The sequence below is a fragment of the Phaenicophaeus curvirostris genome, chromosome 1 (genome assembly GCF_032191515.1).
Source record: "Phaenicophaeus curvirostris isolate KB17595 chromosome 1, BPBGC_Pcur_1.0, whole genome shotgun sequence".
Taxonomy (NCBI): domain Eukaryota; kingdom Metazoa; phylum Chordata; class Aves; order Cuculiformes; family Cuculidae; genus Phaenicophaeus; species Phaenicophaeus curvirostris.
In genome coordinates, this window is record NC_091392.1 from 172,262,654 (window position 1) to 172,283,556 (window position 20,903).

Consider the following 20,903-nt stretch of genomic DNA (forward strand, 5'->3'; position numbering starts at 1 on the left):
GTCTAAAAGTATATGGGAGGTGCAACTTTCGAGGACAGATGTAAAACATGTCTTTGCTCTGCCATTGCCTTGACAGTGTATTTGTCATCCATTCAAGTCCTGATATGTAGCTTTTGGGGAAGAGTTAATTGCAATTCTTTTATTGATCAGAACATTTATTTTGAATCTTACGTACATACATGAGGGTTCTCATGTAGCAGCAACAACTGCAAGGTATGTCATCTTCAAGCCAAACTATACTCTTTAATTATATATATCTAAGGAAAATGAGTTGAATGATGTGAGCCCAAGGATAGTCCCCCATCCATCAACTACCCCTCATTATAAATTACATAAAATTCCTCATCTATGTACTTCTGTCGATCTTGATACACCTTTCCATCATAACTCCACGATCACAGATACAATGAGCAATACAACCCAAACTGTATTGTTGAGCCATTTAAGTGCAGTATACACAAAAACATAAAAGTGTTGAATAACAAATACAAGGGTTTATGATCTGGGGGTTCTGTGTTTTTTGACATACTTAAATTCTATATGCCAAAAAAAAATTTGTTACCAGCCTTCCTTGATTAATTTGCAAGTGTCGATGGAACAGTGCATAGACTCTAGGTTCTGGGATAACTTGTCCGTTTTCCACAGCGAAAATCTCCAGGCAATATTTTTGGAACATGCTAGAATGTTGTCATGAATATTTGGATGTATTAAAAGGTAAAAATGTTTTACATGAAAATAAAACTCATTGTGTGGTATAGTTTAAGTTCTAAGAATATTATAGTCCCACTAAGTTACTTTTCTTTCAGCTGCTGCATGAATAATCACTTTGAAGAGGTCAAATGATGAATGTCATGGTCTTGAACTTTGCTGAAATATCTGTAAATAAGTACGTAACATTTAGAGTAAATACATTTATTTTATACTTCATAGATTAACTTCTACTGAGGTTATAAAATCACCAAATAAAAATACCAGTTCTTCTTCTTAAGTACAGCTAACAGAAACTCATGTGAATCATGTAAAGTTTAGTTGTTAAATAAGATGCTTGATTTCCATGAAAAATTACTTGAAGTGTAACTACTTTGTTATTATACTAGAATCATAATATTATTTGTGATATAAGAAGTTGAAAAAGTCTAGAAATGCATCACAGCATGTGAACAAATGTCAATACAAATTTACAGTACATTAGATAAACCCCAAGTCAACAGATTCTTACTGTGATAAGCTAGTTGCTGTTACAGTGTTATTTCAAGATTCAGGTACCATGTGTAAAAAAAATCAGAAGGATAAATCCCTATTTATGGCTTCATACCAGAATTTACTTAACTGAGAACCAAACTCCAAAGACAATATGCGATGGGTGGGGTTGCAGCCTTTCCCCAAACATTTTTGCATCTAGTCCTTGAATTCGCTTTTGAACCTTTCTTACTTAACAGCACAGAAATATCCATATTTCAAGAGAGAGGAAGCAACTGCTGAGTATGCACCTTAAACTCAGCTTGGAAGCCTACATATAGCACCATGCCAGAAAATAATTCTGATCTGAGTTTCGAGTTTCATAAAACTATTGGCAAAAGTTTCCTTAAGGATATGAAGTACTGATTATGCACATCTTTGGAAGCACTGTCAGTTTACCTGAGCTGCGTGTCAAGACACATTTATCTTACCAAAGCCCGTTAGGCATCCAGAAAAAAACAGGTATCCCTATACCAAGACTTCATTGTGGACTCATCTAGCTACTTACATGCGGAGTGTCCTTACCACATGACATAACTCAAAAACTAGTTAGGGTACCCATCTTCTATAGAATAATGCACTAATTAGAGCATTTGCTCAGAATTTTATGCATAGTTGAACCTAAGGAAATTTGCCTGTACAACTTCATCTCCCTATAATAGTATTCTAACCACAAAAATTGACAAAAAATACCTCTCCAATGTCAGAATGTATTGCTAGGCTGAAATTATGCCACACTTCTGCTGAGACTCATAATTTGTCTATGCAGAATAAGTGAACCTGCCTTGGTATCCTAGGGAGTAGGCAGTGCTTTGAAATACTTCCATACTCTATTATTTTAGCGCTATGAAAATTCAATTCTGTATGACAAAATCTGGGAAATAGGAGCATACAGGTCATTCTAATACTCTTCTGTCTCAGATTGTTTTCTGGGGCTGCAAACAAAAGCTGATTAGAAATCAGTGCTCAGTCTTCAAGATTGTTCGTATTTTTGAGGGACATGTAAATGCATCTGATGATCCAGGTTTCAGTCTAGGAAAAAGTCTATGTAAAACTTGTAAAACTACAGGCCATTGAATAGACTACCTATACACTGCTGAACTAAACTCTGTCTAACAGAAGTTTTTAAAAAGTGTTTTGTAACTTACAGAAGACAGCTGCAGCAGTTATAGATTTAGGAAAATACTGCTGATGCATTTCAACTCAAGAAAAGCAGCTGAGAAAGCTCCTGAAGTGGATTGAAAAGGTGCTAAAGAAGCTCTGCAGAGCATCTGTGTGCTTGTGCAAATTTAATTTGCCCTTGCATTCTGACTATCTCTTGGTCTGGCTTGACTTCTGATGTAAAATAAGCTGCTTTATATTTTTTTTAATCATTGTTAGCAAGTATGACAATCCCACCCAGCAGTTCCCCTTCCCCCCAAGTTGTTCCCATTTTGTGGAAATTGTCAGATTATAGCATACACCTTCATGTGTATCTTCTGTGTCTCATATAACATTCCTGAGAAAAGGAACCTAGGAGTTGCACAGGAAAAGGTATTTTGATTTTACATCATCAACTTTATTTTTCACAAAGAGGAAATTCTGAGATAATTAGGTAAGGAACTACTGCAGAAGTGCAAAGACACAGAAAAACCTCGCAAAGCCTCGATGTGTTTTCTTCAGAGAAAACTTCTGGGTATGTTTGAAGCTTCTATGTTAATTATTTTCAAGTAGATTAGCTTTTTGCTCAAAGTCAGGGATGAACTAAGGGTTGTAATGTTCTCTGTCTCATAATCAGATTCAAATTAAGACATTTACAAGTATCTTAGAGAAAGGTCAAGGAAAAATGTCTACACTTGGCTTCTAAGCCAAGGGAAAATAAGCCTTCTTATTGCAATGCCTGCCTTCTGTTAAATCTTTCACTCACACCAAGTACTAATATTCAAATTCTCTAACCTCCCAGTGATAGTTAAGTAGTATGTGCATAGTAAACTACCCAGCTCTAAGACCTTTCCAGAGTGAAAGTGTTTACTTCTCTTCTAGTGAAGATACTTCAGAAAAAAAATCTTGATCTCAGGAGCATCTGTTTACAGTTGTAAGAAAATATGGCTTGATATCTACATATGTAGTTTGCTTTAATTTAAAAATTAGTTTATTTTTGTTCAGATAGATTGGGACCTTGCTGACAGATGACATGCTATGGTTTGCAAGTGCTTCTGAGTAGGCATAATTGAAAACTTCAAGCTAAATCAATCTTGCATTGATCAGTGTTTTGAATGAACTCCTTTAATATTATGAAGAAAATGCTAAAATTGATTCAAGCAATATCTTCACCATACTCACAAAGATCATAAAAAGTCAAAGACTGATTCTATAATTAGACGATCCCCTCAAATGAAAAGTAGAAAGATTGACTGAAAAATGAACTACTGAACCAAAAGATATAAAGATCTTTAAAAAGAACTTAGTAAGTCTCTAAACAAAGCCTTCATAGAGAAGCAGTGAAAACATATGCTAATAGAGATGATTAAATATTAAAAGATGAGTCTTCTGGCTTTTTCTCTAGGGTTTAGACCCCTTACATCAAGTCTTTCATGGTTATTCTTGCTCTTAGTATTAAGCAATTTACATAAATCACCATCAGTTTAATTAATACACATCTTCAAAGAAGATATAGAGTTTTATAAGAGTCATTGCATGAGGGTTACTTTTGATTCTATTAATAAAATGAGACCCAGAAATTGAAGCAAGTGCTATTGAATGAGATAGACAGGCTCACAGGCCCAGTACTGAGTGCTTGCTCCATCTACATATGATCCCTGTTGGAAACAGCTTGTCAGAAGAATCAAGGGCTAAGATAGCAATAAGGCAGTGAGGTGATCAGGGGTCTAGTACTCAAGCTCCATTTCTATCATATTTTCATTTGGCAGTGAATATTAATTTGTAAATACACCCTAGAATCTTTCTCAATGTCTGGAGAACTGTTCAAGATACCATGTATTTGGAACAAAAACATAAATTGCACATTATGTAGCAATAAATAAAAACAGTACACATCTTTGGAACACCAGTCCACTTGGCAGAATCTCAAGTACAGGATTAAAGCATAACTTAATACATTTGAGTGCCTAAGGTTGCTTGAGAGTCAAACAAGTAAGGGATTTATTTAAAAAATACTTTGTCAGAAAGTTTCAGTTGATGAAACATGATGAAAAGCAATGGTCATTTCTGATAGTACAGACATGAACTGGAATCCAGAAGATCAGCTTCATTCTCTGGAAGCAGGTTTGAGCTCAGAGGAGGTCTGCTCAACTTCCCTCACATTCTGATTGCACATACCAACCACCAAGTTTTAAATATATCCCACCCACTTCCCCACCCCCCTTAATTTCTTTCAAGGTAAGAGATTGTTTAATTATATAAGTAATGCTGAGGAGCTAAATTGGATTTTTTTGTGTCCGTAGCAAGTGCCAAACCCCCTTGCCCAGCTGGTCCCATTCAGTTAATGGATATTGGTGGATTACTTTTTTCATGGGTATTTTTCAAACACATACCATTTGTGCTATAATATGGAATAAACCCTAGCTTGCTGGGCTTTTTTTCCCCCACAGAACTGTAGTTTTGCAATTAGGCCAGGACTTACTGTGGTAGCCATGGACAGTTTGTGACACTTTTCTAGGAAACAATTACTTATAGCCAGTCAGGTTCATTAACTCTCAAGCTACAGAGACAAGTTAAAGTAGGTTTTTTTCCAACTTCAATAGTGAGAGTGATTCTGGAAATGGGCAGCTCAGAAGTGTATTTGGGGCATAACTTGACAAGCTGTTTTATTTTGATTTTATAGTGAACTTGCTGCTTGTGAGCACAGACAGATTAATAACCCTTAAAGCCTTCATGAATTCATGAAATAAGTATATCAGCAGCACTACAAGCCTAACTCGTTACTACTCATTTAAGGAAACCAGTACTGCAGAACATAAAGTGAAGTTAATTTCCTGAAATCTGTTTAAAATTTTCTTGACAATGACACTATTTTTTTTGCGCTGGAACAGATTATCTGATGTAAATGTCTGCATTGTGAGGCTCTAAATAGGTCTCATCTGGGCCTCTGCTTCTTCTACTCTGCTAACACAATGCAGCTGAAAATTAGAGAAAATTTTCCTTATTCGTAAGCTCCGATATCATAGCTTCCAGTGTCTAGGACAGAGTGCTCTTCTAGGGACAAACAAACCAGACAGGATTTATCTGATAAACATCAGGTTAATTTAACTCATGATAGGTCATAGCTGACTGGGGTATTTACAAGTTCAGAAAAGCATGAAAGGATTTCAAAGTCTCATTAGTCAACACTATTCTTCTCATTCTGTTCTCATAACAAACTATACATAGCTGTAACAGACAATCAAGGTTGCCTTCTTAATATTTGGGGGTAGGGGAACAAAATCACGGAACAAATACTGTGCATGCTGTCCTCAAGAGACTTTTTCACATCTAGGAATGTGTCATGTAACCCAATGGTCATGTATGAGCAGATAGGAGAAAAAAGTGGAGAAAGAAACATATTTATACTGAACCCTCTTACCTACTATTTAAGTACCTGCTGTAGGATGAGATTAATTCCAGTCTATGACTACTTTTTTACTGTTGAATAAAAAGCTGGATACCGATGCTAAGTGACATCAAGCAATCTGTATCAATACTTCTTCAGGATCACTCCTTATATATCAGAGTTTTGCAGGAGAGAGATAGAGGAAGAGACTCAAAGCAAAGGCAGAAAACAAGTTAAAATTTGGTGGCTGATTAGTAATCAGTCCTTCTCTTTGTACTTCTTCAATTCAACTGTATAAAAAAGTTCTGTGAGTGTGTGTTCATCTCCACTGACTACTATAAAAGTACTGGAGGATACAGGTATGCAGAAAAGGGCATTATATTGCATACATTTATTTAAGTGAGATGAATTTCTGTTTTACATTGTTGCCACTTGTGTTGTTAGCTTGTGAAGCTGCCAGGAATATCGTTCCACGAAGTGTAGTATTCAGTGAAGTAGAGGATAGCATTATTGGTTTCATTTCAAGATAAAAGAGGATGCCTGAGATTAGAAGGTTAATTGGCAACCCACTTTCAACAACTTTTTTAAGAATCTGACATCTATATAATCATCTTGTGAGCAATTCTAGGTCTAAAAAAATTAGCTGCTAATGAAATGCTACCATTACTTCAAAAGAAGTGACAACAGTTGACTAAGTGTCTTCACAAATGAGCAGAAATTGTCTCAATGTTCTTTTAGAAGGGATGAATGTGAATAAAGTATGCATTGATAGTACATTTAAAGGGTTGGGTATAAATAATTTGTAACAAATTCATCTTTCTTTGCTTACTCATTTAATATTGCATTGATTAGTACTGTGGAGCGCCAACTGATAAAATATCTGCAAAGCACCATGTTAAAAACAGTAGTGTAACACAGTTGCATAGAAAGAAAAACTGAATCTCTGTCTGTATGTTTCTCTTTTACTAGTTAGAGTTACAAGCTAGGAATTCATGGAAATTGTAAATGTTTGTTGTTTAGCCGCCAACATAGTTGCTTGGGAATTTGTTGGCAAGATTATCTCCCACATTAGAGTACCATGGATCACAGGAATTGGGTGTTGGCCAGCTGCATAAACGATCTAACTGACTTCTCTTGGACAGTTCTTGACTGCATCGCTGTGGACTCTTCATCAGCACAGACAGGTATAGCAGATTTCAGCTCTCCCCTACTCTTGTGGTTTAATCCCAGTTAGCACTTCAGCCCCATGCAGCTCCTCACTTCCTGTCAGTGGGAGGAGAGTATTGAAGTGTGAAAACTAGTGAGCTGAGATACAGACAGTTTAATAGTTCAAAGCAGTATCCAATACATACTCATTAACCAACCACCATCCTTTGAGCTTAGGTCGAGTCACTGCTGCACGTGATGATTTAAACATTTTCCCATTACAATCTCCGTGTCCATCCCTTTTGGCCAGGTTATATGGTTTAACATTGCAGTGGACTCCTTCCCTTGCTCCTGTTCCAGCATGGACTTATCCGTAAGCCACAACCTCTTAAGGGTGTACCTGCATCAGTGTGGCCTTATCCAAGGGCCACAGTCATTTCAGGGATAAGACACCTATTGTGTCTTTTCCACAGCCACTGACACAACTGAAGGTCAAAGGGCTTTCAACTCAAATTCACGCTGGAGTTCTAGCCTGTACAGTAAAGCAGCACAGGAACAGAAGCAATGCCCTAGACATCTTCCAGCCCAGGTATATATCCACTGCGGTTACCAAAATACTTGCAGGCACAGTAGAGTAAAATGAAAAAAAGTACTGCAACCAGTAAATTCAAAAAGCCTGAACAAGCACTAGACTCTCATATACAGCAAGGCGAGCAAACGCTGCAGCAAGTTCAGGAGCCTGCTAATTAATAGATAAATAGCTGTGATAGCTATAAATTTTGTCCAGAACACTCCAGTCAAATCTGTCCTTATCTTGAGCCCTTCAAGTCCTATGTTGGGCACCAAAAAGCTGCCATGGTTTAGCCTCAGCAGGCAGATAAGCTCCACACAGTACAACTGTCCAGCTTTTGTTTCCTTCAGCACAAGGGAGACTTGCAACACAGAGCTGGCTATTCCACCCTATTTTGCGCTTACACACATGGGCTATAGCCTACTGAAAATTTGTGACAAAATTGTTACCTTTCTATGGCATCTGACCATTACGTAGGGTAAGTGCTAGTAAAAGCTTGCTATGTGATCTGATTTTTTGTCTGATATTTTCCCCATAGTGGAGTAGTCTAATCATGCCTATCCTGTTTGGGAAACAGCAATTAATACGTGCCCTTTGCACTGAATTTTATACTGTTTGCATGGGGAAATGCCTTTATGTTCAGCTCATTCTGAGTTTTAATACTCTCTTAGTTTTTCTCCTAGCATTTCTGAAAACTGAAAATCAGTATTCTGAGACTTTCATCTATTCAAAATATTTAAAGAAGTCCTTAATAATTTTGAACAGAAAAGAAACATTACAGAAAATAAAATGGTGTAATTTTTCAAGATGAATGATATGAAATGACAGATGACACCCTGGCTCCATGGAACTTACATAGGAATTTTACCATCAATTTCAGTGGAAACAATTTTAGAACAGCTATGAACAAATAGCTTGGTTTAGAAGCTCATTTTTCTGCAGACAAAAAGTAGAGAAAGAACAGCATGTTCTTTTATAGGGCAGAGCAATATACTAGAAAAATAATACCACTAGCTTGGAAAGATCAGGAATAAGACAGAGAAAAGACGTGGGTTACTTTTCCTAAAAAGAAAAAAAAATGTATAGGGATACGACAGTGAATCTTACAAGTAATATTTATTCATTATTTAACAATTCTAAGAAACTGAAGGAAGTTACAGAATTTGGAACAAATTCAGTATACAAACAGCAGTGCTTAATGGGCAGAGGGGCTATGCCAAGGCCCAGGGGATCTGTGAACATGAGGAATGTGCTTGTGAACCTGGAGAGTGTGGGGTGTGTGCTGCACTATTGATTTTCTGCTTATGCTAGCCCAAAAGCTTGGCTTCCTGTTGGCCTCTTCCCATAACTACTGCTGTGATTCTTCCAGAAGTTCCTAGACAGATGGCACCTACAGCAATTTTCTGTTACAATATCTCCACCCCTAATTCGAATTCCCCTATAAAACCTTTTTCTACAGTTTATATTCCAGCTTTTAGGAGTTAGTCAGTAGGACCACCCAGGAAATTGTCCTTAGGACCAGGGGAACAGAACACAGCTGGCAGATTTTTAAGGATGCTTTCCATAGGGTGGAAGAGCTCTCAGTTCTCAGATACAGGAAATCAGGCAAGGAAGTGAAAAGACCAGCATGACTGAGTCAAGATATGCTGGTCAAAGCAAAGAGTAAGAGGGAAAAGAACATGGCAGTGGAAGAAGGGATATGCATCCTGGGAAGAGTTTAGGGATGCTGCCCAGTTGTGTAGGGATGGAATCAGGAAGGCCAAGGTACAATTGGATGTCTTTTATCTGGATTTCTATAAGGCTACAGACACAGTCCACCACAACATCTTTCTCTCTAAATTGGAGAAATATGAATTTGATGGGTGGACTGTTAGGTGGAAAAGGAATCAGTTGGATGGCCACATCCAGAGTGTAGCGGTCAGTGGCTCAATGTCCAAAGGGAGATCAGCAGTGACTGGAGTCTCTCAGGGGTCCATACTAGAACCAGTGCTGCTTCATATTTCCATCAACAATATAGACAATGACATCAAGTGCACTCTCAGCAAGTTTGAAGATGACACGAAGCTGAGGTTGAAGTTGACACACCAGAGGACAGGAAATTATCCAGAGGGACATGGACAAGCTGGAGAAGCGGACGCACATGAACTCCATGAGGTTCAAAAAGGTCAAGTGCAAGGCCCTACACCTGGGTCAGGGATTGGGGGATGAACACATGAACACAATGAACAAGATGAAAAGAAAGCTGGACATGAGCCAGCTGGGGTTAATCTCTAGATCGATGCCTCTTGTTCTTGTGGGAGACTTCAATCTTCCTGATATCTGCTGGAAGTACAATAGAGCAGAAAGGAAGCAGTCTAGGAGGTTCCTGGAGTGCGTGGAAGACAACGTCCTTGCACAGCTGGTGAATGAACCAACAAGGGAAGGTGCCCTCCTGGACCGGCTGTTTGTGAACAGAGAAGGCCTTGTGGGGGATATGGCAGTAGGTGGATGCCTAGGACTAAGCAATCATGAGATGATAGGGTTTTCTGTTCTAGGTGAAGTGAAGAGGGTGGTTAGCAGGACAGTAGCATTAAATTTCCAGAGGGCAGACGTTGAACTCTTCAGAAGGCTGGTTGGCAAAGTCTCATGGGAGACAGTACTTAAGGGCAAGGGAGCCCATGAGGGCTGGGAGCTCTTGAAAAAGGAAGTCCTAGCAGCTCAGGAGAAAGCTATCCCCATGTTGCGGAAAAAAAGCCATCAGGGGAGAAAGCCAGCTTGGTTGAACAGAGAGATCTTGAGTGATATCAAGAAGAAGAGAAATGTTTATGGGCTCCGGAAGAGGGGACAGGCCTCTTGGGTGAACTACAGGAGGGAAGTGAGATTGTGTAGAGAAAAAATCAGAAGGGCTAAGGCTCAATTAGAAATCAGCTTGGTAAAGTCTCTGAAAGATAACAAAAAATCCTTCTATAAATATATAAATAATAAAAGGAGGACTAGGGAGACCATGCGGTCCCTATTGAACGCAGAAGAAACAACAGTGACAGGGAATGAGGAAAAGGCTGAGGTACTTAATGACTTCTTTGCCTCAGTCTTTAATTGTAAAGAAAGTTGTTCCGTCTGTGTACTAACCCAGGAGCTAGAGGAGCATAATGACATCCCCATGATCCAAGACGAGGTGGTTAGATATTTGTTTTCCCAGCTAGACACCCACAAGTCTATGGGGTCAAATGGGATCCATCCAAGAGTACTGAGGGAGCTGGCGGATGTGCTGGCCAAACCCCTTTCCATCATCTTCCAACAGTCCTGGAAGACTGGGGAAGTCCCACTGGACTGGAGGCTGGCTGATGTTGTGCCCATCTACAAGAAGGGTCGCAGGGAGGATCCCGGGAACTACAGGCCTGTCAGTCTGACCTCAGTGCCAGGGAAAGTCATGGAGCAGGTGATCTTGAGTGCTATCATGAAGCACATGCAAGAGAACCGGGTGATCAGGCCCAGTCAACATGGGTTCACAAAAGGCAGGTCTTACCAAACTAACCTGATCGCCTTCTATGACAAAGTGACTCGGCTGCTGGATGAGGGAAAGGTTGTGGATGTGGTCTTCCTGGACTTCAGCAAAGCCTTTGACACAGTTTCTCACAGCATTCTGCTTGAGAAACTGTCAGCCTCTGGCCTGGACAGGCGCACACTCTCCTGGGTGGAAAACTGGTTGGATGGCCGGGCCCAGAGAGTGGTGGTAAATGGTGTGAAATCCAGCTGGAGGCCAGTGACAAGTGGAGTTCCCCAGGCTCAGGGCTGGGTCCAGCCCTGTTCAATGTCTTTATCAATTAACTGGATGAAGGCATCGAGTGCACCCTTAGCAAGTTTGCAGACGACACTTAGCTGGGTGGAAGTGTTGATCTGCTGGAGGGCAGGGAGGCTCTGCAAAGGGATCTGAACAGGCTGGACCACTGGGGAGAGTCCAATGGCATGAGGTTTAACAAGGCCAAATGCCGGGTCCTGCACTTGGGGCACAACAACCCTATGTAGTGCTACAGACTAGGAGAAGTCTGTCTAGAAAGCTGCCTGGAGGAGAGGGACCTGGGTGTGTTGGTTGACAGCCGACTGAACATGAGCCAGCAGTGTGCCCAGGTGGCCAAGAAGGCCAATGGCATCTTGGCTTGTATCAGAAACGGTGTGACCAGCAGGTCCAGGGAGGTTATTCTCCCTCTGTACTTGGCACTTTTGAGACCGCTCCTAGAATCCTGTGTTCAGTTCTGGGCCCCTCACCATAAGAAGGATGTTGAGGCTCTGGAGCGAGTTCAGAGAAGAGCAACCAAGCTGGTGAGGGGGCTGGAGAGCAGGTCTTATGAGGAACGGCTGAGGGAGCTGGGGTTGTTTAGCCTGGAGAAGAGAAGGCTGAGGGGAGACCTCATTGCTCTCTACAACTACCTGAAAGGAGTTTGTAGAGAGGAGGGTGCTGGCCTCTTCTCCCAAGTGACAGGGGACAGGACAAGAGGGAATGGCCTCAAGCTCTGCCAGGGGAGGTTTAGGCTGGACATTAGGAAAAAATTCTTCACAGAAAGGGTCATTGGGCGCTGGAACAGGCTGCCCAGGGAGGTGGTTGAGTCACCTTCCCTGGAGGTGTTTAAGGCACGGGTGGATGAGGTGCTAAGGGGCATGGTTTAGTGTTTGATAGCAATGGTTGGACTCGATAATCCGGTGGATCTCTTCCACCTGGTGATTCTATGATTCTATGATTCTGTGTGTGTTCGCAGCCCAGGGAGTCAACTCTATCCTGAGATGCATCAAAAGAAGTGTGGTCAGCAGGTCGAAGGAGGTGACTCTGCCACCTCTGGAGTTGTCAGTACAAGAAGGATATGGAGCTGTTGGAGCAGGTCCAGAGAAAGGCCACAGAAATGATCCAAGGACTGAGGCTTGTGGCTATAAGGACAGGCTGAGAGAGTCAGATTGTTTACCCAGAAGAAGAGAAGGCTGCAGACATTCTAGCAGCCTTCCAGTACTTAAAAGGGGCCTCGAGGAAAGATGGGCCAGATTTTTTTAGCAATGTCTGTTGTGACAGGACAAAGGGTAATGGTTTTAAACTAAGGGAGGACAGATTTAGACTGGATATAAGGAAGACACTTTTCACAATGAGGGTGGTGAAACACTGGAACAGGTTGCCCAGGGAGGCAGGGGAGGCCCCATCCCTGGAAACATTCAAGGTCCGGTTGACTGGAGTTCTGACCAACCTGATCTAAATGTGTCCCTGCTCCTTCAGGGGATGGATTAGATAATCTGTAAAGTTTCCTTCCAATCCAAAGCATTCTATGATTCTCTATCAGAAAGCCATCCATAAAATCTATCAAAGTAATAATCAATGATTGTTCATATGAAAAAGTGATAAAATCTTCATGTTATCCTTTTTGATCATGCAGTCTTCCCCTATATAGTCTAATATGAGGGCCAGAACCAAGGCTTATCTTTACTTGGTAGATGGAAAGCATCTAGCTTATGTTAAGTCCTCCCATTTTCTCATAAACAGCAATGAATAACAATCAATCACACTTGTCAAATTTATCCAAAAGTACAATGAAGTCCTCCATTTCTGATTGCTTAAAACTGCTTTCTAAAATAAAAGACTGTAAATTATTAAATGGAACTGTCAAAAAAACTTAGGATATTGCAGTGCAGAGAGAGATAGAATTCTAGTAAGAAAATGCAAGTGCTTTGATTCAAACATCAAGAACAAAAATGACTGTATTAAAATTGAATGTTTGAGTAATAAGCTACAAATATCCCTCAGAAATCTTAAAATTATGTGAAGTCACTTACAATAGTACTTGTCTTGTCTAAATTCGCCCATCTAGACATTATTGGTTTAATTTTTATAATCACCATATGCTGCCTCCTTAGTAAATAGAGGAGGCAGTAGTGTAGAAATAGAAATAAGTACTTCATAAATATCTGTTCCTCCTGGTTCATGATGCCTTTCTAAGTTGCTGGGGAACTCCACTAATTGTGTTCGTATCTCCAGACAATTATTTCAAATGGAAAACTGTGTAACTGCTTTTAGATAGATTTAAAATTAAAAAAAAAAAAAAAAAAAGACTAATAGGATTTCACCCTTATGTCTGAATTTTATAATCCTGACTATGAAATGGAGCCTCGTGTGAGGGTTAAACTTCAATGTACTTTTACATGTTTCTTGTGTTGATGCTCTCAGCTCAGATTATCATTGATAAACATTAGCTAGTAGTGACAAAAAAATAGTATTCTGCAACACCTGAACAAAACCAGTAATATATGACAGGAATGTGTCACATGTATCACACTCATTATATTGCAATTTGTTGTTTTGCCCTGCAGATGAAAACTAAGGTTGGGCTTGTTTATTTTTCCTCAAAAAGGGAAATTTTTCAAGCAAGAAAAATATTTTATTAGTAACTAAGAACTGTTCAAACTTATCTAACCACATACTACCCCCACTTCTCATATCTTCTTCTCAGTGATTACCAAATGAAAACCGCATTCCATTGAAAATAGACTTAGAAATTTATTTAATTTTTTTTACAGAAAATTACATGTATCCAATGTATCCAGGTTCTTTCTGAGATTTCTTTGATCTTTCAGTCATTATCTAATACACATGAAGAATCAAAGTGGTGTACTTGACCCAGTTGTTCTGGGAACATTCACCAAAATGAAAAACAAGTGAAGTTCACCTACTTATTGCTTGAATATTCACATCTGAAGAGAATTTGTTTACATTATCTACACTGCAGGAAAGATTTGACAGCAAGCTGCAAATGCCAATGACTCAAGAACCTGTATAACATTAGTATTCTTATTTTCAGTTGAAAAAAAAGAAGTGTTTTCTAACTGACAGCTAGGCAATGTTTGTGATGCAGAACATAAATGGCAATCTTGTTCATATATTTAAGTTATACACTTTTTCCTAACTTATAGCAGCATTTTGTGAAATAATAAAGCCAGAAACAGCTCAGCTTTCCCTCAGAGAGAAGACTTTTTCCCATTTGAATTGTAATAGCAGTCAGAGTAAATTTTTCTTGAATATTTGATTGCTTTTCCTCGCCTTTGAAATTGTGTTTTTATTTGTCATTTATATACATCAACATATAACGATATGCAGAATAAGTTCTATTTTCTTAGCAATTCTTAGTAGCGTTGATCCATTACTGTATATATTGATTGTACAGCCACACATTAGTAATACAATAAAGCTGAAAAGACACCTTCAAAATCCATTTTACCCTCCAATTTTTACAGACAACATCGAAATGTGAAGTTTATATCAGATATTCTTCACAATTTCTCCAGATTTCTGATCATTTTACAGTAAGAAAGAGATAGTACAATTGCTTGTGTTATAATTGTTTTTGTAGACAGCACAGTGATGGACAGAATAATTCCTAAAGAAACATGCATTGCTATAATTCACCACAGAAATACTAGGGATGAAAACGATAAAGCACTGATGGACAGGCAAGATATTAAATTCCATTTACTTGCATACGAAGCCCTTGATCCTCTGACTAAGCCTGGAGAATTGAGACCATCTACCCCAGGTCTGAGTAGGAAGTTTAGGGGAAAAAGAAAGCAAGCGTGCCCAGAAATTTATCACAGAATGACCTGAGTTGGAAGGGAGACACAAGGATCATCGAGTCCAACTCCTATCCCTGCACAGGACAACTCCAAAATTTACACTATGTGTCTGAGTTCAAATGCTTCCTGAATCCTGTAGATGTGGCACCATGACTACTTCCCTGGGGAGCCTGTTCCAGTGCTCCACCACCCTCTGCATGAAGAATCTTTACCTAATATCCAACCTAAACCTTCCCTGGTACATCTTCTTTCCATTGCCTCAGGTCCTGTCATTGGTCACCAGAGACAGGAGATCAGCTCCTTCTCCTTCCCTTGTGATGAAGCAGTAAACTGCTATGTGGTCCCCCCCAAAGTCTTCTCTAACTGAAAGAACAAGTGACTTTAGTCACTCCTCATATGACTTCTGATCTAGATCCCTCACCAATTTTGTGGCCCTCCTCTGGATACTCTCCAGTAGCTTGATATCCTTTTTAAACTGTGGCACCCAAAATTGCACACAAGTCTGCTTCCCTCACATCCAGAGTTGAGATTTTGCGGTCAGTTTACCTTCTTTTACCATAGATGTTAAACTTGACTGCTTCGTGGTCACTGTGACTAAGGCAGCCTTTAATTGCCACTTCACTCACTGTTAACTAGAAACAAATCAAGGAAGGCACCTTTCCTGGTCAGTTCCTTTAGCATCTGTGCCATGAAATCATTATCCAAAGAGTTTAAGAATATTCTGGACCTGTTTGTACCAGCTGCGTGGTACTCCCAGTTGATTTCCGGCAAACTGAAGTCCCCCATGAGGACAAGGGCAGATGACTTGGAGGTATCCCTTCCTTCCTTAAAGGATAACTCCTCAGTGCCATCATCCTGGCTGGGTGGCCTATAGCAGACCTCATAACAATATAAATTTTAGTTGTCAGTCCCTTAATCCTTACCCAGAGGCTCTTGACTAAGGCATCGCCAACTGCAAGCTCCATGCATTTCAGCCCCTCTGCTACACAGAATGCCATCCCCTCGCCTCATCTGACCTGCCTATCCATCCTGAGGAGCCTGTAGCCTTCAATCATGGCTAGAATAAGCTTCACCTGACCTAATGCAGACATGAACTTTAGACTATGGGTACCATGAAAATTTGTTTCTTTCCAACAGCTATACAAAAAGTACAGAAAATTAGCTTAATTGTACATAGTTACATTGTAGAAATCTAAAGTAGATGCACTCAACCCAAGCTCAGACTTCCAACTACACACTAGACTGGGCAATTAAGGAAGACCTCAACTTCTCAGACTATGAATATAAAAATGGATTAGTAGAAACCTTCACTCAAAGTGACTTTTTCATTCTTTCAGGAGTCAGATCATCTCAAAGTCACTGTAGAAGGACTCGATAACATGAACTGCAGCATGTAAAAGAGCAGATCATTGCACCTCTAAAGATATGGGAGTTGGTATAGATGATATAATTGTCGGCTATTCAAAAAAAATTCTCCATCTGCTTAAAACAAATTCTAGACTTTTAGAGTTCACTTAAGAATTATTGTATAAATATGAATAAATAAGTAATGGTTCCATTAATAGAGAGTAGCACTTCTGATCACATTAGTTTAAAATAAATTTTGCTATGAAATACAACTTCTCTAAACCTTCTTCTTCTGTATTTCTTCAAAACTCACCTTCTCCAGAGTCATGCATATCCATGCATGCGTATATGGATGTATTGAATTATTTCTTTATGTCTACACATACATATGCATATTATTTGCATTTTTCTTCTGAGCTGAACAACAATTTTTGTTACATAGGAAATCTGAAAAAATGGATCCCACCCATTTCCTACACAAGAAAAGAGAACACATTTTTTCACTCAGAACTGAATAAGTAAGTGCAGACACATTATGAATATACTGTGCACATATCAAATCCCTCTGTGGTTTATAAATACCACTAGCACAAAGAAACTGATCTGAAAATCTGAATTCTGAAAATAACAGGCAGTGTGTAAAAGATCTTTGAAAAGTTTCAATACCATGATCAGTAAATCAAAGAGGAAATGCTGGAAGTGCTTAAAGCCAACAGCACAGGAAAATAAGCATTCACAGAAAAATCTACAACTGCAACAGTTTCTCTTTCTCCCACAGTGGTTTGTAGATTGTTGGTCTTTTCTACTGATGCTTCAGGTTTTTTGCTGCTAAACAAAGACTGAAAGTTTTATTTTTAAATCCCATTAGACACTATCTCCATGTATCTTTCAAATCTTTGTGCTTTCAGAAACATGTTGTGCCAAGTTTTTAAGGGTGCTAGGGTTTTACAGCATGGATGAAACTCAGTTGGAAGGGACATAAGAATGATAATCTTGTGAATTTGTTACCCTGACAAATGTTGATCATGTCAGGAGAATGATAATGAGTAGTTCTGTTCTGTAAGGTAAACTGGTCCTAACAGCCAGTAATACAGCATAGATTAGGACTGGTGACAAAAGAAAACATTTTACACAAATTTCTCTTGATATCAATCGACCTCGATCTCTCTCCCCCCCCCCATTTTTCCAGTTTGACTTTAGCCACTAGGAGCAGTAAAGAATTTTCTGAAAGCTATATCAGGAGGAGTCCATCTGAAATGAAGCATGCAGGTGTCCAGGTGCATGTGACTCTTACCAGTCTGGAAAGTTCTTTCTATGAACAATGTTGCACTGTTCTGGCAAAAGGAAAATACCACATGACATTTCCAGGCAAAGCAGACATATTTCTTTACATGAGATAGCTACAAATGATTGCTTATGAACAAGAGCCAGGCCAGCTGTTATCCATGTTAATTTTTAACACCATCCTGAACAATATATATATACATATGAGTAAATCATAATGATTTGCTGGAGAAATCATGTATGTGAGAACAGGCAAAGTTTCTCTCACAAAATTGTTTCAGTATAGTTTCTTGTAGCTGCACAGTGTACCAAAAGAGTACTAGTATTTTTTTTTTTTTTAATATTGATTTTGTAAATGTCAGTAACAGATTTCTTCGCAAAAAGCCATGGAAGTAGTTCAGGCATATATTATTTTCTAAATTAAAAAAACCCCAACCAACCAAGCAAACAAATAACACCACAAAACACCCACCCCATAAATACAAAAGCACTTTTTCTACAACTTTGAGTTGATTTTGTCATCCATTCATCCATGAAAGGATTTCACTTTCCTCCAATTTTTTAATTGTAGTTTATCTTAAGGCATAGTCCATGGAATCAATGTACTGTGCAATAACTAGCTGACAGCATGATCTAATTAATGATACCTTGTTATTTCTTTTCTTCTATTCTTTGTCATGGTTACTCTTACTCTTTCCACTCACTGCAAATTAACTCCTCAGAGCAGGAACTATGCCATCCTCAGTGTTCATAATTCACTTATTACACGCAGCTGCCAAACTATGTAAGATATTTTTCTTAACCATTGAATTACAAATAAAAACTTAGATTATTAATTCTCATAATTTCAGTAGAGGTAACTAAAGAAAGCCTACACAAATATCAAATCAAAATAATTAGACATGAGAATGAAGCAACCAGGAAAAAAATCATTCATATTTCTCTGTCTTTACTCATAAAATACAAAATCTTATAAGCAGCTGGAACAGATGGTATAGACACAGTTTAAAGTTCTGGGTTTTTTTCCTTTCTGTGGAAATTACGCATCTGTTCCCACTATGTCTTGTCCATAAAATAATTTATATCAGAAGAAACCAAATATAAGTGTCACAGTAATGGAAAAGCTTAGTTAATTCATTTTTAACCAAATGGAGAAGACGGACAACATTAAATATTATAATTTAAAATGTTCCAACAGGCCTTTTTATAGAAAAAGCAATTGTATGGATGTTAAATATTCATACTGCAAAGTGGTTCTAAAAAATTGCCCATGTTAAATTTGTCCCCCATCAAGTTTCTATTTTCTAACGTTACAACACAGTCCAAAAAATATTTGGGTTTGACTTGTTCTTTTGATATTAATGGAGGGTACAAGAAAAACCATTTCAAATAAAAATATCTCAAAGAATATTCAAGTTTATTTTTCAGTCTTGCTGCAAGATGACCACTTTATTGAGACTGTGATGAGCTCACTGTGACTATTCAATGAGTCTGTAATGCTTTACAGTGAAGCTATTTGCTATATGCTAATCAGCATTCATTATTTGCAATTAAAAACATGTGCTTTTATCATTTCACAACCATTTGATTGTGACAGCTAATTCAATGCTAGCTTTGTCTTAAATTTCAAAGAAGTGTAAACCAATTGAGTCACAGCTACTGTGATGATATAAATTTACTATTAAGGATATAGACAATTATCTTATTGCAATAGTAAGGGATCCATGTAGGTCATACTTCAAAGGGCCTAGTAATGCAGTGTAGCTCTGTTAATCCATGAACTCTGACTATCTTTTAGCTAAGATGTCTCCCTAGTAATCAGTCATGTGAATGTTAACATTTTTACAGGTTTTTTTTTAAAAAGTGCTTCTTCATCTTATAAATGACATCATTATGCTTTGAGAAAATGAAAAAGCTTTCATTAAATAACTTCTATATTTTATTTAAAGAAATCATTACACTTTAAAGAAATGTTAGACATGCACTTTGGATTTCTATTATTTTGGCTTTTAAGATATTATTTTCTGAGACAGCTTGTATATAATATTCTATTTTCTTTATAGACATCTATAATTCTTTTTCCGTATCTCTACTTCATTTATAACACTAAAGCTTAAGCAGGAAATGTCATTTTCTGGTGTCTCTATCTTCACTGTCAGTGGGAGATGTCAGAAAGTTTCTGAAATGTTCAGCCTTAACAAAAACTCTGTTACAATCCTCCTCATCTTTCTGTATTTATGTGAACAGAGTGATGACTATAAGGTATTTTAAATTTCAAGGTTGTCTGTCAGTTACATCAAGTAACCAGTTAGTTATTCAAAGATTATCTTCTGCTTCACTGGATTTGAATCCTACATTCTCCCTTCTTTCTAGTGTTCTGCAAAGATACAACATGGACGAAAATCAGTTAAATAAACAATTATTAGCTTATTCCAATCACAGGATGAGATTGCAGATGGGTATATTTTACACACCAAATAAATTCCCTGTTTCCACATGAAGTGCCCATGTAGCCAGTATCACACCCTCGTTTGTATTTAGTTAAATAAAAATCAGACAGTAGAGGATGGCTATGCACATGTACAATAATTTGGTTTTATTCATGAATAATTCTAATGTTGAAACTGGTATACATAATTCAATATAAAAGATTATTATTTTGAAAAGGTGGATGTTTAGATACATCTTTATAGTCAGATATGCCAGAACACCAGAAACATGTAAACTGATAATGAGTTTTTCAGTTTTGTTTTAAAAGCCCACAGAGAGGTGTGAGTACAATTTTCTGTAAACTGTAACAAGCTCTTAAGTGAATACCTGGCTGACACCAAAAACACAGTATTTTAGTAAAAATAACTTGCTGTAGCAGCACTGAAAGCCATATTCTTTCTGCAACAAAAGCAGAATCTCCTTTGTTCTTTCATACTTTAATGTAATTAATTGTTTATTGTCCTAAGGCATATTTGTACATATGCCTTACATTCATATTTTTTTTTTGCAAATTATTTTCTTCAGAAAAAAAATAAGACAGTGAAATAATGAAGCAAAAAGAGAGAAAAGTACAAGGAAATGTTAAAGTAGGCCATATCATGGTTGCCTTGCCCAAAGCAATAGATGAAAGAATTTGACAAAAGCACAGCTTGGATAAGAGATGGATTTATTTACTGAGTTCTATTGATTACAAAAAAATATTTCCTGCCAAATCCA

General features: G+C 38.2%; 1 protein-coding gene across 1 annotated transcript in view; it reads left to right on the forward strand.

Annotated features, from left to right (window-relative positions):
- The first annotated feature begins 9,413 nt into the window (after window positions 1–9,413).
- Window positions 9,414–20,903, forward strand: part of PCDH20 (protocadherin 20) — a 39,086-nt gene continuing 27,596 nt past the window's right edge. The window contains exon 1 of the mRNA XM_069857059.1: window positions 9,414–9,673. Within this exon, the coding sequence (XP_069713160.1) occupies window positions 9,414–9,673 (260 nt within the window). The remainder of the gene's footprint in view (window positions 9,674–20,903) is intronic.